Source organism: Elephas maximus, chromosome 16 (genome assembly GCF_024166365.1).
Source record: "Elephas maximus indicus isolate mEleMax1 chromosome 16, mEleMax1 primary haplotype, whole genome shotgun sequence".
NCBI classification, from domain to species: domain Eukaryota; kingdom Metazoa; phylum Chordata; class Mammalia; order Proboscidea; family Elephantidae; genus Elephas; species Elephas maximus.
This window is the reverse complement of record NC_064834.1, coordinates 13,136,398-13,153,964: the sequence shown is the minus strand read 5'-3', so window position 1 is coordinate 13,153,964 and position 17,567 is coordinate 13,136,398. Positions and strand designations below refer to the sequence as shown.

Here is a 17,567-nt window from a genome sequence, read left to right as displayed (position 1 = left end):
TACTTCTTTCTCACCAATCCTCATAGAAAATCATCTTCTTTATTGTCTGGTTTGTAGTTCTTGTGTCTCTTTTTGCAAAATAAGCAAACTCAAAATTGTATATAAATTCTAAGAGAATATACACTATTCTTATTCTTTCTTAAATAAAGTGTAAACCCTTTCCTGTCAAGTTTGATTCCGACTTACAGTGACCCTATAGGCAAAGTAGAACTGCCCCATAGAGTTTTCTTTATGGGAGCAGGCTGCCACACCTTTCCTCTATGAAGCAACTGGTGAGTTTGAACCACTGACTTTTCAGTTAGCAGCCGAGCACTTAACCACTGCGCCACCTGGGCTCCTTTGAATAAAGCATAGCATGCTTGTATATATTGTACACACACACACACATATCTATTTGCATTCATTTGTATCTTACTTTTTTTAAACGTAACAAAATATTCTGGAAATTATTCCGTATCAGTTCATAGAGCTTTTCTTGTTTTTAATAGATATGTGGTGGTATTCCATTGAATAGATTTATCATAGTTGATTCAGCCAGTCTTCTATGGATGGACATTACATTATTTCCAATACTTTGCCATTACAAATAATGTCAAATGAATGCTTATGCATATGCTGTTTTATATTTGTGGATGTGTACGTCAAAAGCTTAATTTATATGCTAATGTTATGGTTGTGGTGGTCAGTACTACCAGTAAATCCCTCTAAATGCAACTGCTAGATCATCAAGCAATTACTGTGTATTAACCTTACAGTTTCCCATTTGTTACTTGTTCCTCTCATCTTTTCACCTCTCGTGTGTACATGCATTTCTTTTATACTGCAAATGGTTGAGAATGTGGTATGATACCTTTTGATTTTTCGTACTGAGTATTTTGCTAATTATAAGTGGTTGAAACAAAACAGCTGGTATCTTTATAACAGCTGATAGAAGTATTATAAACTTCAGAGACTTGAGCTCATTTTCGAAGGTAACAGTTCAAACCAGTGAAAGCATACTTTTTAAAAGAAATCTGGTGTCACTAATTGATAGCAAACAAAGTTCAGGAGACTGACTTTAATGAAAAGATGAGTTATTTAGAATTTTATTTTTTTAATTGACATATGAATTACTACAAGTATGACAGTAATAGTGCCACTATAGATACATGGTTAATGTATGTTGTTTACTTTGTATTGGGTACTGTGCTGAGCAACATGTGTATGTTAACTCACATTATTTCATTTAATCCTCCTCAGCCTTATGAAGTGTATTGATAATTATTATTCCTATTTTACAAATGAGGAACCTGAAACACAGAGACACTAAGTGATTTGCTTTCATACAACTAGGAAGTGACAGCCAAGACTTGAACCCAGGCAGTCTTGAATATAGAGTCTGGGCTCTTTATGACGGTGCTGTAATACTTCCATTGAGACTCACTGTTATCTCCCGAGGTCAAGCCATCATTTGCCCCAAGGTCTTGGTGACTTTAGATTCTGAACTCTTAACCACAATATGCTATATCTCTCCCCCAAAATAGTATAATATTAATTTGTTATATTGTAAGTAGTAGTGCAGAGTTGAAATCCCACTGATAACAGCCACTGTTCCTCACAAAGCGTTCCTTTTATGCCACTGTCCGTGGCAGAATACTGAACTGTGTACATCATTTTCCCAGCCAATTACATTATTTATGTTTCTGTTTTACAGTGGATGATTCAGCAGCCACACAAAGCAGCAACATTTTTTGGATGCATTGGCGTAGATAAGTTTGGGGAGATCCTGAAGACAAAAGCTGCTGAAGCCCACGTGGACGCGCATTACTACGAGCAGAGTGAACAGCCAACAGGGACTTGTGCTGCGTGCATCACTGGTGACAACAGGTCAGTGTCATTCCAAGGGCAGCACCGCATTAATTCGCTGTATAAACAACGGTAAAATCTGAATTCCAATCTGAATTTGGAAGTTGGACCTCATAATTATAATTGTTTCTAATGTTTGATAAACCCTTATTCCTTTCTTCACTTTTCTTTTTTAAAATGTACCTTGTTGAATCAGCTGTTGTCTTCATGAGGCGTAATAGAATATTAGACATGGAAAGGAAGTTTAAGATTATCTCATCCAGTCCCAACTTTTTATAATTAGGTTCACAAAAGGTAAATATTTTAATTGGTACTTTCTAGCTAGTTTATTGAAAAGTATTCTTTTCACCATATCCGGAGATTGGAATATTACGAATATGTACATGAGGTCGCCATGAATCAGAGCCAACTCAATGGCAACCAACACCTATATATAGATATTTGTGTATATGTAATACTACATACTGCATGCATATATAATACTACATTACTTCCAGTCTCATATGAATTCGCTTTTATAAAGCATTTCTGGGAAATTGTCATTTACCCATGTGAAAAAAATTCCAGTCATGGGTAATGCATCACTTGGTAAACAGTCTATTACATTTCTATACAACTTTCTTTACTTGTTAGAAAATTCTTCCTTACAGGAACTTGAATTTATATCTCAAGGCTTTCCATGCATTGGTTGTGTTTGTACCTCTAGCAGCTACATAGACACACACACGCATTGCTAACGTCATTTCTACTTTGCTTATCAACATAGGGTTTTTGTCTCCCTTTGCAAGGGAAAAACAAAGTATCTCTCCTACGTATTATATTGTAGAATCATCAAAGATTATCTCTTTATATAGAGTAATTCATTAGAGATTTTGTATTCCTTATAGTTGGAACTGTTCATAGTCTGTCTTCCATTCCCTACCTACCTCCTTTCTTATTTCCCACCTTATCCGCCTTCCTCCATTCCCCTTTCTGACTCCTTTTATTTTCTCTCACTCATTCTTTGATCTCCAGCAAATGTATATCCAGAACCTAATACTGTTCTTGGTACTGGGAATCAGGATGGACAGTAGTCATTCAATAGCTAAAATAGAGCTTTCAGAAATAATTAGAGCACCAGTTGTTGAATTGATGTGTGTTCTGCTGTGTATATTCTTAAGAACAAAAATAAATTATTATTATTTTTTAAATTAGAGCACCCCAGCCATTTACCTTTCCTGTAACTTTGTTTTTTGCCTGTAGGAAAACGTTACGATTTTAAGGTTTCAGAAAATAATACTGTCTATTTTTCATCCACCTGTTTCTGTCTGAAATGCAGATTGTCAAAGCGTTGGAATGTGTTTGTACAGACCGCTGCCCTTTTCAAGTTCTCTAAAACCAACTTTAGTCTGCAGGTGTAAGGTTTTCCCACTAGTCAAAAAACGGCTTAAGTCGTGCTTCTGACACCACTTAGGCTGGGGTAAAATGGCTAAATTGATTTTGGATGCTAAATTGCTATTTTAAGGAACAGTTATGATGATATTAGGTCTCCCAGATGTCAGAAGCTTAATTTATATGCTAATATTATGGTTACGGTGATCAGTATTATTCAGACGATATGGAAAGTCAGAAACTGGAGGAGGGGAACCCTTACTATCTAACTCATTGTCCAAATTTTGAAGCCTAGTAGGTTTGGATAAATTGTTTGAGATAGGACTGATAATAACCCTTACTACCACTTATCCAAAACTCAGTAAGTAAAGCGTTTGGATAATGTAGTATTAATCTATATTAATGAGGATATTTGTATTTTTCTTTTGGAGAAACTATGTAGTTTCCTATCAAAGAGTGGTTTTATCATCAAAATAATGTTTAATAGCTGGTACTAGAAATGTTTGCTTTTATTTAGAGACTGTATATGTCAAAATTTTCCTAAAGTCTTCATTACTAATTTTTTTTTTAAGACTCATTTTTCTTAAGTTCGTAATATAGTTATCTTATATCTGTATATATTGATGCATGTTACTCTTATTTTCATTCACTTAATTTAACATAAACAAATGTATCTTGCAGTATATACAGGCATATGGATGAGTAGAAATATGTTTTGAAAGATAATTGATTTTTTTTAACAGAGTAAAATATTACAAACATCTCAAGTTATGAGAGGATTATTTTCAAGCCATAATATTTGTCATTCGATTAGAAAAAAAGAAAAATTGGCCAAGTTATTTTGTAAATTCTGGATTAGAATGAGGAAGAAAAGTATTTTTATTAATTTAAATGTAATGTAAATAATAATTTTGTTTCATTAAGTTTACTTGTTGGGCAATAATTAAGTGATCTATGTGCAATTCTAGCAAGATTTTAGATGCAGTGTCCTGCTTAGATTTTCCAGCTGCAAAATTGGAGCAGTCTTGGGAGTTAGCAACTATAAACCCAGCAACTATAGAAACTAATTTTAATTGATTCCAGTCCTTAAAATATAATGGTTTGCAAATTAACTCATAATAAATATGGTCTACATTTCTCTGTGCATTTTGTGAAATTAATCTCATACTTAGCTTTTAAAGCTTGAGAGTCATTATATAGTATTTAGGTTATTAATTTTGTAAAGATACTTTTTCTACCATAAAAAGTTTTTAGTTACATAGTTTTTTTTTTTTTTTGCGTAACAGCACAGTAGCTTTACTTCTTAACTGTATTTTGAATTATTAATATATACAAAGTTGGTAATATCATTCTAGTATCAAAAAAAAATTTTTTTTTACAGCATAGTTAAATGTCAGTTTCTCAAAATACTAGTGTTAACATAATGTTTATCTCAGAAGCAACATAGAAGTCTCAAAAAGTTTTCAAAGCAAAATTAATTTTATTTGCATTTATTTAAAAACCAATATACTGCAGTTTTGAAGAATAAAGATTAAAATTGTAAAAGAAATTTTGCAAAAGAAATGTTGGGACTTAAGTATATGGAAAAGCACTACAGGTTCAGCTATAAACCAAAACCAAACCCACTGCCAACTGGTCAGTTCCCACTCGTAGTGACCTTATAGGACAGAGTAGAACTGCCTCATAGGGTTTCCAAGGCTATAAATCTGTGCAAAGCAGATTGCCACATCTTTCTAGCAGCTGAACACTTTACCCACCATACCATCAGGGCCAGTTTTGGCTATAAAAACAAAAAACGAAACCCGTTGCTGTCGAGTCGATTCTGACTCATTGTGACCCTACAGGACAGAGTAGAACTGCCCCATAGAGTTTCCAAGGAGCACCTGGTGAATTCGAACTGCCAGCCTTTTGGTTAGCAGCTGTAGTTTTTAACCACTATGCCACCAGGGTTTCCGTTTTTGGCTATGGTATGAGTAAAATCTACTTGCTTTTTCTTGGTTGTTTTAGGTCCCTTGTAGCTAACCTTGCTGCTGCCAATTGTTATAAAAAAGAAAAACATCTTGATCTGGAGAAAAACTGGGTGTTGGTAGAAAAAGCAAGAGTTTGTTATATAGCAGTAAGTATTTACCTAATTCACATTTCTGGCATATGTTGACACTATATAGTTGTTGGCTGATGTACATTTTTAAATAATTGCCATTTACCTATCCTGCACATTTCTTATCCATCGCAAGTATATTTTAGGTTCACTATTATAAGTATTTAACAGAAATATGGCCATTTTATGGTAACATAATTGTTATTATTTACCTTCAGGCCTCTGTCTTTTTGGATCTATTATAGACATATGCTTCTAAACCAAACAGAGAATTCAGTATTGAACTAGTTTCTTAATATCTTTTGAAGTAATTCTGCAAATTTAAATTCTACATTTTTAGGCAACTTGTTGTAATTGATGTATGCATTGTTTGGAAAAATATTATTAGCATAAATATTCACTGCAAATGGTTTGAGCATATTTGCCTAAAAAATCTTAATTGCTATTTAGTCCATAGTAATTTCCATGACACCTTTTATTTAATATTTCAGAAATATTGATCATGACAAATCTCAAATCTGGGAATAAGCATGTAATTTGAATTACTAAATTTCCTGACATAAAAATAATTGGTTAGGAATTCAATTCTAAAATAGGACTTTACTAAAAAACTTCTGGAATTAATCGCCCCGTAATTGCCTTGTTTTTATTTAATATGAGCTAAATATGAGTGATCACAAATTAGTAGATACCTATGAAGAATTACGAGTATCTCATATGCATATAGTATATGATTTTGGTTTAACAGCTGCTGCTATTCTACTACCTGAGCTGTGTGAAACAGCTGGTAAGAAGTATAAAAAATTGATTATCCAATAAAAAAAATAGGAACATGTTTATTGAAAACATAATTATTTTTTTCAGTTTAGTGTTAATGTCTCCTACAACATGTTTGTGTGCATGCTGTAGGCTTTACAAGGTTCTTATTGATTCCTCTGTATATCAAATACTACCCTTTTATAACTGTCAAATAAATACTTACATTGAGGAGATGATATACAAGAAAATCATGCTATCTCTTCTGCCAGTATGTGAGGAAAAATTTCAAGAATTCAAAATATTTCTCCCTTTAACTATTTTTATTTTCTATTTTATTTTATGTCTCAAAATGGTCTCAGGTATGGTTAATTAATGTCTTGGTAGTGTGATTCCCTACAAGGGATTTATGTATTACTTCCAGCAGTCTTATATTTGGGGGCCTGAATTTCAAAAAGCACATGGTTTAAAGCTTGGCATGATTTATGTTGACTATGAAATATGACAGTATATTGTGAGGAAGTTTTTTTCAGCTTGACAATTACAGTATTCTGTTTTTCTAGTTAGACCCCAAATTATAAGTATCCAATTTACAAATAACTCAAATTTTAACAATTATGTATTGTAAAGCACTGGGCATCTTCTGATGAATGAAATTTTTATATCACTGCTGTCTTAGGCTGGGTTCTTTAGAGAAGCAAAACCAGTAAAGCGTATAAATATATTGAGAGAGGGATTTACATCAAGGAAACAGCTCACGCGATTGTAGAGGGTGGAATGTCCGAAGTCCATGGATCAAAATAGAGGCTTCTTCTGATTCGTGTAGCCACAGGGGCTGGCTAAACCAAGATTGGCAGGCTGGAGAGCAGGAGTCTTGCTCACAGGGTGTGAAGATCAACAAATCCGAAGACTGGCCGGCAAGCTGGCTAACTCAAGTCCCAAAAACTGGAGGTCAGACAAACAGGAGGCAGCAGCAGGATCCAGAGTGAGCAAAAAGCCAGAAAGTCTGCTTATATTTGGACGCAGGCCACACCCCCAAGGAAAATTCCTTTCAACTGATTGGCTACTCACAGCAGATTCCATCATGGGAGTGATCACATATAAACACTGAGACTGGCCCAGCCAAGGTGACACACAATCATCACAGTGCACCCGTTGTCATCTTGGCACATGTACACATCTACTTAAACCATACATAATCTCTGAATAAATACAATTATAAAATCATACTTGGTGCCTAACATGATACAGCTAACAGGCATACAACTGAAAATGCGCTAGCCACATTTACATCTTATAAGTGAAGAAAACAAAAATATTTGATGCACACATCCAAAGCAGAAATGCTCTTAACAAGTACAGTCCTCGTTTCTGAAACTGGTCACATGGACATAACTAATATTTAGAACTACCTTCTTCCACCACCCATTCCGTATTCCCTTTGCCCTCAGCAGGCGCCTCAGCTGGTCGTGGTTCTTTGCCTGCTGAGGTGACCCAAACCTTCATTCCTAAAGGGTCTGTGTGATTAGTACTCATGTCAGAACTGGGTTGTTGTAGTTTTCCATTGACCTTAATCACAGGGCCTGGTAGTACTGAGATACATCCTAAGGGATCTCCTGTATACCAGACATACCCTTCTTTACCTTCATTGTTTAATATCAGTCCGATTTCCTCTTGGTAATCAGGATCAATCACACCAGCCAGTATGGTAACTCCCTTCTTTGTTGATCCAGAGGCATGAGTAGCCCAAAGTGGCCAGGTAGTGTTCTTAGCTTCCAGTTCAGTGGAATCAGTGATGTGTCTCCAGGTGGAAGCATTCCTCCCTTTGTAACTAAGACCTCTAGACTTGCAGAGCATAAGATTGCAGGGACAGGAAGCAAAAATTTTGTGACTGGGTCCCTAGGGGTAATAGTGAGTGGTGCCGTTCCTATTTCCATCCCTTGATTCCTAGACCCATGAATCCTGGCTATGGAAGAAATTGCACTATATGTTGGATGCTAGTTTAGAGCATATACAGACTCCTGGAGAACGTTGTCCCAGCCCTGCAAGGTATTGCCACGTAGCTGGCATTGTAATTGTGTCTTTAGAAGGTCATTCTATCCTTTTATCAAGTCAGCTGCTTCAGGATGATGAGGAACTTGGTAAGACCAATGAGTTCCATGAGCATGGGCCCACTGCCACACTTCATTTCTCTGTGAAGTGAGTCCCCTGATCAGAGGCAATGCTGTGTGAGATACCATGATGGTGGATAAGGCATTCTGTAAGTCTACAGAGGGTAGTTTTGGCAGAAGCATTGCATGCAGGGAAGGCAAATCCATATCCAGAGGATGTGTCTATTCCAGTAAGGACAAAACACTGCCCTTTCCATGATAGAAGTGGTCCGATGTAATCAACTCGACACCAGGTTGCTGGCTGATCACCTCGAGGAATGGTGCCGTATTAGGGACTCAGTGTTGGTCTCTGCTGCTGAGAGATTGGGCACTCAGCAGTGGCTGTACCCAAGTCAGCCTTGTTGAGTGGACCATGTTGCTGGGCCCATGCATAACCTCCATCCTTGCCACCATGGCCACTTTGTGAGCAACGACAGGAGGTGCTGGGAAAAGAGGGTGACTTGTTTCCACAGAATGCATCATCCTATTGACTTGATTGTTAAAATCATACTCTGCTGAGGTCATCCTTTGGCGAGCATTCACATGAGACACAAATATCTTCACTTCTTTGGCCCATTCCACATACCTTTTCCCCATAAATCCTTGTCTCCAGTTTTCCAGTCATGTTCCTTCCATGTCCCTGACCATCCAGCCAAACCATTGGCCACAGCCCGTGAATAAGTATATAATTGCACATCAGGCCATTTCTCCTCCCAGGCAAAGTGAACAGCCAGGTGCACTGCTCAAAGTTCTGCCCATTGAAAGGATTTCCCTTCACCACTGTCCTTCAGGGAGGTCCCAGAAAGGGGTTGTAGTGCTGCCATTGTCCACTTTCAAGTGGTGCCTGCATATCACACAGAACCATCCGTAAACCAGGCACAAGTTTTCTCTTCATTTATCAGCTCCTGAGGCCGTAGAATGCAGACTGGGAGATGGACTGTAATGGTACAGGAGGAGAGACCATGGGCATTTAGGCACTTCGTCATGCAACGTACTTGTACTTTCAGGTCCTACTCGGGCACAGTCTCGTATATAGCACTTCCATTTAATGATGGAGTGCTGCTGTGCACATCGAACATTATGACTCTGTGGGTCAGAGGACACCCAGTTCATGATGGGCAGCTCAGGTCGCATGGTGACTTGGTGTCCCATGATAAAGTATTCGGTCTCTACTAAGGTCCAATAACAAGCCAAAAGCTTTTTCTCAAAAGGAGAGTAGTTATCTGCAGAGGATGGCAAGGCTTTACTCCAAAATCCTAAGGGTCTGCACTGTGATTCACCAATAGGGATCTGCTGAAGACTCCAAACAGCATCTCTATCTGCCAGACGGTTCAAGCACCATTGGATCAGCTGGATCATATGGCCCAAGTGGCAGAATGGCTTGCACAGCAGCCTGAACCTGTTGCAGAGCCTTCTCTTGTTCTGGGCCCCAGTCAAAACTAGCAGCTTTTTGAGCCACTTGATAAATAGGCTGGAATAGCATACCCAAGTGAGGAATATGTTGCTTCCAGAATCCAAAGAGACCCACTAGGTGTTGTGCCTCCTTTTTAGTTGTGGGAGCAACGAGATACAATAACTTATCCTTCACTTAGAAGGCATATCTCGACATGCCTCATACCCCTGGACCCCTAAAAATTTCACTGAGGTGGAAGGTGTCTGAATTTTTGTGGGATTCATTTCCTACCCTTTAGCACACAAATGTTTTACCAATAAGTCCAGAGTCATTGATGCTTCTTCTTTATTAGGTCCAATCATCACACTGTCATCAATGTGATGGACCAGTGTGACATCTTGTGGAAGGGAAAGGTGATCAAGGTCCCTGCGGACTAAATTATGACATAGGGCTGGAAAGTTGACGTAGCTCTGAGGTAGGCAGGTGTGGTGTATTGCTGGCCTCACCATCTGAAGGCAAACTGCTTCTGATGATCCTTTGAAATGGGTATGGAGAAAAAGGCATTAACCTGATCAATAGCTGCATACCAGATACCAGGAGATGTATTAATTTGCTCAAGCAATGAAACTACATTTCGAACAGCAGCTGCAATTGGAGTCACCACCTCGTTAAGTTTTGGATAATCTACTCTCATTCTCCAAGATCCATCTGTTTTTTGCACCTTCCTGATAGGCCAGTTGAATGGGAATGTGGTGGGAATCACCACCCCTGCATCTTTCAAGTCCTTGATGGTGGCAGTAATCTCCGCAGTCCCTCCAAGAATGTGGTATTGCTTTGGTTTACTATATTCCTAGGTAGGGGCAGTTCTAATGACTTCCACTTGGCTTTTCCTACCATAATAGCCCTTACTCTGTTTTCAGGGATCCAGTGTGGGTGTTCTGTCCGTTGCTGAGTATATCTGTTCCAATTATTGGATTCTGAAACTAGGAAATCACTACAAGATGGTTTCGGGGACCCACTGGACCTACTGTGAGATGGACATGAGCCAAGATTCCATTAATAACTTGACCTCCATATGCCCCCACTCTGACTGGTGGGCCACAGTGATATTTTGGGTCTCCGGGAATTAGTGTCAGTTCAGAGCCAGTATCTAGTAATCCCCAAAAAGTCTGATTATTTCCTTTTCTCCAGTGAACAGTCATTCTCATAAAAGGATGTAGATCCTTTTGTGGAAAGCTGCAAGAAAGATTCACAGTAAAAATTTTTGGCAGTGTATTGGAGTCCTTCCTCAAGGGGACCCGACCTCCCCTTCATTCAAGAGGTTGTAGGTCTTTAAACTCTCTTAAATCTGGGAATTGATTGAGGGACCGTGACTCTCTATTCTGGCGTTTTGAGTTGGACTGCTGTTCACCTGACCTAGAATTCATCCATTTGTACAGATCAAGTAAATAGTATATTTCCTATCTGTTTCACTCCTAGGGATACCATGACTAAGTAGCCAACACAGTAAGTCCATAGAAGTCAGACTGTGCTGTTACTGCTTTGACTACACTGTCCATTAGCGTAACCACTCCCACCTTGTCTTTGTCAGTTGAGTGCAGCCACTTGGCTCCTACTTCCAGGAAGTCTAATCAGCCCCATTGTAGTTAGGTGTCTTAATTCAGTTAGGACAGTTCCCACTGTCAAATCTGATTTACGTAAATAGCAATCACAGCAGTTTTCAAGGATGCTGGAGCACCCTTCACAAATTTGTTCCTCACAGTTGTGGTAAAAGGTGTGTCCTCTGGCCACTCCATGTGTGGGTCTGTGGATCTAACCTGATAAATCCACTCTAGCATGCCAATTTTCCTAAGCCTTTGGATACCTTCTTCTACAGTATACCAAGTTAGGCCTGGTACTTCAACTTGATTTAGTGTAGGCCACCTCGTAATCCATGCTTCAGCAGCCCTATTAGATCTTTTCTTAACTTCTCGAGCTGAAACACTGAATGAAGAATCTGTGCTTAGTGGACCCATATCAATAAACTCAGAGTGATCCATCTTTATGTTCCTTGCACCATTATCCCACTCCATTAATAGCCGTTCCCACAAATATTCCCCAGGTTTCTGTTTGTACATATTAGAAAAGTCAAGCAGTTCTTTTGGAGTATAGCATACCTCCTCCTGGGTCACACTTTGTACTTCACCTTTTGGGGCTTGCTGGGACTTCAGTGTAATTATAGGTCTAGAAGCCAGAATCAGTAGTGTGCAATTGCTTTGAGAACATTCAGCATTGTCTTGTAAAGCATCTGCCTCAGGTAATGCTGCAGGCAATGACTCAGACAAGGGCTCTTTAGAGGCAGCTGGGCTAGGGGTAATCTCATTAGATAGGAGTGGAGGGGCTAATGGTTTTTCTGGGCAGGGTGGTTTAGCAGAGAAACATGAAATAATCCTGCAAATGGGAGTAGTTCTGCTGGCAGGATTCATTCAGTGGAATTTCTGGGGTCAGTGTCTCCAGCGTCCTGATTATCTGCCCATATGTCCCCATCTTAAGTTTCAGGATCCCATTTCTTCCCAATCAGTGCCCTTACTTCAGACACTTCTCGAGGTTGGCAGTTAAGCTGGTATCATAATTCAGCCACTCTTACAGTAAGACTCTGGGCTCAGTTTTCAGCAATTTCAGCTCTGTTACTACAAGAAATGAGGCTTTCTTTCAAACCTCAAGTGGAAACCTTGAGGTCATTCATACAGCACTTGAGCTTTGACTCTGAAGCCCTGAGCGCATCTCTTTGACCAGTTTGTCTAGCGAACGTAGGACCAACCAACCAACTTCCTTATGCTTCTCATTCTGACAAAACTGTAGGAAGATGTCACACATGTGTTCACCTAGAGCCTCGCCTTTCGCCAATACCTGGTCTACTGGAGGTGATATTTTGTGCATTTGTATCACCACCTCACGCTGTGGATTAGCAGTGCCCTCTTTCCTGCTGGAAGCATCGTCATCAACATCTTTAAGACTAACCAGACTTGTGAACTAATTTCGAAAACTCATCCTTACAGTTTTGTTTCTTTAGAACCACTCTCGGTACGAAGTGTCTGAGGCTGTGTTCTCTAGAGGAGCATATAAATATATATAGAGAGAGATTTATATCAAGGAAATGGCTCACATGATTGTAGAGGCTGGAAAGTCCCAAGTCCATGGATCAGAATAGAGGTATTCCCGATTTATGTAACCTCAGGGGCTGGCTGACCCAAGATTGGCAAGTTGGAGAGCAGGGCTCTTGCTCATAGGCTGTGAAGATCAACAAATCCCAAGATTGGCCAGCAAGCTGATAACTCAAGTCCCAAGGTCTGAAAGTCAGATGAACAGGAGGCGGTTTCAGGATCCAGAGTGAGTAAAAAGCGAGAAAGTCTGATTATATTCAGATGCAGGCCACACCCCCAAGGAAACTCCCTTTCAACTGATTGGCTACTCACAGGAGATTCCATCATGGGAGTGATCACATAAACCCTAAGAGTCATGGCCCAGCCAAGTTGACACACAATCTTAACCATCACAACTGCTAACTATTTATATGAAAGTACAGTTTTATATAAGGCCTAGAGGTATTCATTTATCAGTTCTTGTCAAATTAATAATGAAGACTGAATTATTTTGAGATTTGTATAGTATATTCAGCCAGAGCAAATATCAAAATGGCTTCCAGTTGATATCTCTAATACAGGCTCTTAGCTTCTATTTCAGCAACTTCATTAAAAAAAAATGCTCTTTCACATTGCCAGGTAAAACCATAATTTACTCAAAGTTTGGCTGTTTCAAAATAGTTCTGGAAATAGACTCATTGAATATACCAGGGATGAATGTCCACCATGTTCTTGGTGGACATTCAACAAATATTTATTTTGCTAACAACTAAGGGCATAATTCTTATTTGCTGAAGTCTGTAAACTGTCCTCTGAAATGTAATGTTCTTTCCAAGGTCATTCTTTTAAATCTTCAATTCCCTTTGAGCTTAGAGCATTCAGGAATCAGATAGAATCTAGTCTAGTCTTAGTTTATGCTCAAACCACAAGTTTACATTGAGTAGATACATCAAAAGGTCAACAAATCAGCAGGGGTCCTGTTTTTCCCTCATACTTTCAGGCTGTGTAGGGTCAACCGTTACCTCACTGGGGTTGAACGAGTTGAGACTAGGAACTCTTTAATTACAAAAAGTTTTTGATCTAAGGAAAAATCTCAGAACATCTGTTCTACAATTTCCATAATTAAGACAATCTGCATTACATAAAATAAACTAGATCTCCATACTTGGCTCTTCTTCCAACTACTCCATAAATGAGCAATGATCGTGCCCAAAATGTTGTTCTTATTTTCTCCTTCATATAATGCAATGAAGCTGCAATGCAAGTCCACATCAAAAACTTTTCTGGTAAAAAGCTAAAATTGCGTATGGATGTCCTAACCCATTTGGTTGAGTATATAAAAACCCTTTTGGTTTAAATAGAGCATTTAGTGTTTTTTCACCTTTAATAGCAGGTATACCATTTTTGACATGTAAGCTCAGCTTTTCCATGTTCCAACCAAATTCTCAAATTCCTTGTTTGCAGGTGATTAGAGACTACTGGTTATGGTGACCAGCTAATTACATTTTTTTTTTTTAAACAATTACCAATCTCAGATCCTGGTCACCTTGGAATCAGATTGATTTATGTTTCTTCTCACCCAGGAAATAGTATTTCCTGAAAGAGCTCTCTAAAACTATGTTAGGAAATGTTTATGAAAAAGGATTAGGGAATTAGAGCCATTAATTTTTCTAAACTATGTATTTCCTTTGTAAACAATATATATTGATTACCTGCTGTGAAAAGTGAGAAAATCAGCGTTCAGTGTTTCATCCTTCCTCCGTATTTTTGGGTAGTTATGTTTTTATTTTTACATTTTTAGTGTTTAATCATTTACATTCTGTTTTATTATCATAATTTTTGGCATCTTAATTGTATATTTAAAAAAATTAAATGCTTGTCAGTGATTACCACAGTTTTCCCACTCTTTTATTGTTTGTTTGGATTACCCTTTGAATGGCTGCATTTCGTTATCAAACTTTTTATTTCTCCAGGAAGAACTAAGAGCTCCTCTTTTCATGAGCTTTTAATTTACTTCTTTTTGCTTTTATACATAAATGACAACTTGTTCGGTGTAACTGAACAAAGAACTTTGTAGACATTCATTATCTTTTAGCATTTTTACTGGGAAATCTAAGATCAGGTGGTTGTTTATTTCTGTTCTTTATTATATCCATTTTTCTGCTTACTGTGGATTTTATTTACTTCTCTCACCCTCCTCCTTTTTTTTTCAGTTTGTTTCTTAAAGTTGAAAAATAATTTATTGATTTGACCTTTCTTCTTCACCCTTTGTTCCTCTGAGTGTAGCAGTGTTTTTTCCTCCCTCTGACTGCTTTTAAGATTTCCTAATTATCGATGGCAACAGGTATTTTGGGTTTGGTTAATCATTACCAAAGGAGCCCTAGTGGTACAATGATTAAATGCTCGGCTGCTAACCGAAAGATCAGCAGTTCGAACCCACCAGCTGCTCCGTAGGAGAAAACACCTGGCAATCTGCTCTGTAAAGATTATAGGCTGAGAAACCCTTTGGGGTAGTTCTATTCTGTCATATAGGATTGCTGTGAGTCTGAATCAACTAGATGGCACACAACAACAATTATTACTGGTTTTAAGCAATTTGATTATAATACACCATAGTGTAGCCTTCTTTGTGTTTTTCATGCTTGGAGTTTAACGTCTTAGAGCTGTGAGCTTATAGGTTTCATCAAGTTTGAATCAGCCATTATTTCTTCAAATATTTTTTCTGTCTCCTGCCCCCACCTCTTTCAGGAACTTAAATTACCCATGCATTTGGCCTCTTAAAATTGTCTCATATCTCACTGATGCTCTTTTCATTTTCAAAAGGGATTCTTTTATCTCTTTGTGTTTCGTTTTGGATAGTTTCTTTTGCTATGTCTTCTGGTTCACTAGTATTTTCTTCTGCAATACCTGATCTGTTGTTTATCTCATCCAGTTATTGTTTAATCTCAGTTATTGTTTCATTTCTAGAAGATTGATTTGGGTCTTTTTACCTGTTGCTTGTCTATACTGGAACATACATAATACATGAATAAAAACTGTTTTAATGTTCTTTTCTGTTAGCTTTATTTGCATCCATCTGGGCAGTTTTCAGTGATTGGTTGTGTTTTCTTGCCTTTCTGTGTGCCTGGTAATCTTTATTTGGATGCCAAACATTGTGAATTTAACTTTTTTGGGGACTAGATATTTTTGTTGCCCTGTAGATCTTCTTGAGCTTTATTCTGAGACGCAGTTAAGTTACTTAGAACGATTTTGGCGCTTTGGGGTCTTGCTTTTGTGATTTGTTATGTGGTTCCAGGGTATATTAGACGGCCAGTCTATGACAGTGATTCTTAACCTGGGTTGATTTTGCCCCTTAGGACATTTAGCAGTGTATGAGACATTTTTTATTGTCCATGATTGGAGGGCTGCTGCCCGTGGTAGAGGCCAATGATACTGCTAAACACCTAAAAATCAGTGCATGGGACAGTCCCCTACAACAAAGAAGTATCCATTTTAAATTGTTAGTGGAACCAAGGTTGAGAAACCTTGACCTAAGGCTAAATATTCCTTACTATCTAGGCAAGACTTTCTTGAATACTCAGTGCAGTGTTCCATGAATTATTAATTTTCTGTTCTACCTGGTAGGAATAGGCAGCCACTATTCCAAGCTGTACGCGTACCACAGGCACTGTTCCCACTAATCATTTTCCTTCTAATAAGGCAAAAACTGTGAAAGTTGGAACCTGTATAAGGTGGAAACCTGCCAAAGAAGGAAAACTCAAATGTTATTCACTAAAATGAGTGATAGAAAAGTGGTAAGACTGCACCCTGTCATAGGTGGAAAACTTGCCAGATGTAGGAAAACAAGGCAGGCCATCAAGTTCCAGCTGTCACAGGTTTCACCGTACTTTTGTTCTTTCACAGTCATGGATCAGTATTCTGCTTAATTCTCATTGGCAAACCTTTATGGATTTCCAGGGTTCTCTGCAACTCTCTGCTCCCTGATATTCTGGCCTCTGAGTTCTGACTGCTTTAGTCTCCCTGGACTGTCAGCTGTATCTCCTAAATTCAGGGAGTTCATTGGGCTACAATTCAGTTCCCCATTCTCATGCCTCAGTCTGGAAACTCTCAAGGCAGTAAGCCTCTGCAGTCACAGGGTTTACCTCGATTGTTTTCCATCTCTCGGAGAGCACCATTTTTCCTTGCCCAGTGTCCAGTGTCTTAAAAACTGTTGTTTCATACTTTGTGTCTGTTTTTGTTGTTGTTTAAGGCTGGAGGCTGACTCTGGTCCCTGCTTCTTCACTCTCATCTATCTGGCATTGTTTTTAAAATTGAAGTCTGCTGTCTTTCTTATCTTTGTTCCTCTGAACCTAATGTGTCTTTTTTTCCCTCTGTCTTAAGATTTTTTTTTATCACTGGTTTTAAGCAGTTTAATTATGATGTGCCTAGGTATAGTTTAATTATGTTTCTTGTAATTCAAATTTGTTGAGCATTTCTAATCTCTGGGTTTATAATTTTCATTTATTTTGCAAATTTTTTTAAAAATAATTTTTGTCTCACCCCATCTACCTTTGGAGATTTAATATTAAGTCACTTGATACTGTCCCATAGTTTAGTGTTGTGCTTTGCAAATATTTTTTTCCTCTCTGTCCTTCTTTGTGGATAGTGTCTATTGCTATGTCTTCAAGTTTACTAATCTTATCTTCTGTAACTTTTTAATCTACCCTTAAACCTATCTAGTGTATTTTCTATCTCAGATATTGTAATTTTCATCTCTGAAAGTTTCACTTGGGCCTTTTTTATTCCTGCCATGTTTCTGCTTAAACCAAAAACCAAACCCATTGCTGCTGAGT

The 17,567-nt window shown here is 38.1% G+C and overlaps 1 protein-coding gene across 3 annotated transcripts in view; it reads left to right on the top strand.

Moving 5' to 3' along the window:
• The window catches only part of ADK (adenosine kinase), a 567,694-nt gene that overhangs the window by 254,192 nt on the left and 295,935 nt on the right, over positions 1-17,567 (top strand). For all 3 annotated transcript variants that reach the window (XM_049855646.1, XM_049855647.1, XM_049855648.1), the window contains 2 exons: positions 1,694-1,866; positions 5,224-5,332. In XM_049855646.1, coding sequence (XP_049711603.1) covers positions 1,694-1,866; positions 5,224-5,332 — 282 coding nt within the window. The remainder of the gene's footprint in view (positions 1-1,693; positions 1,867-5,223; positions 5,333-17,567) is intronic.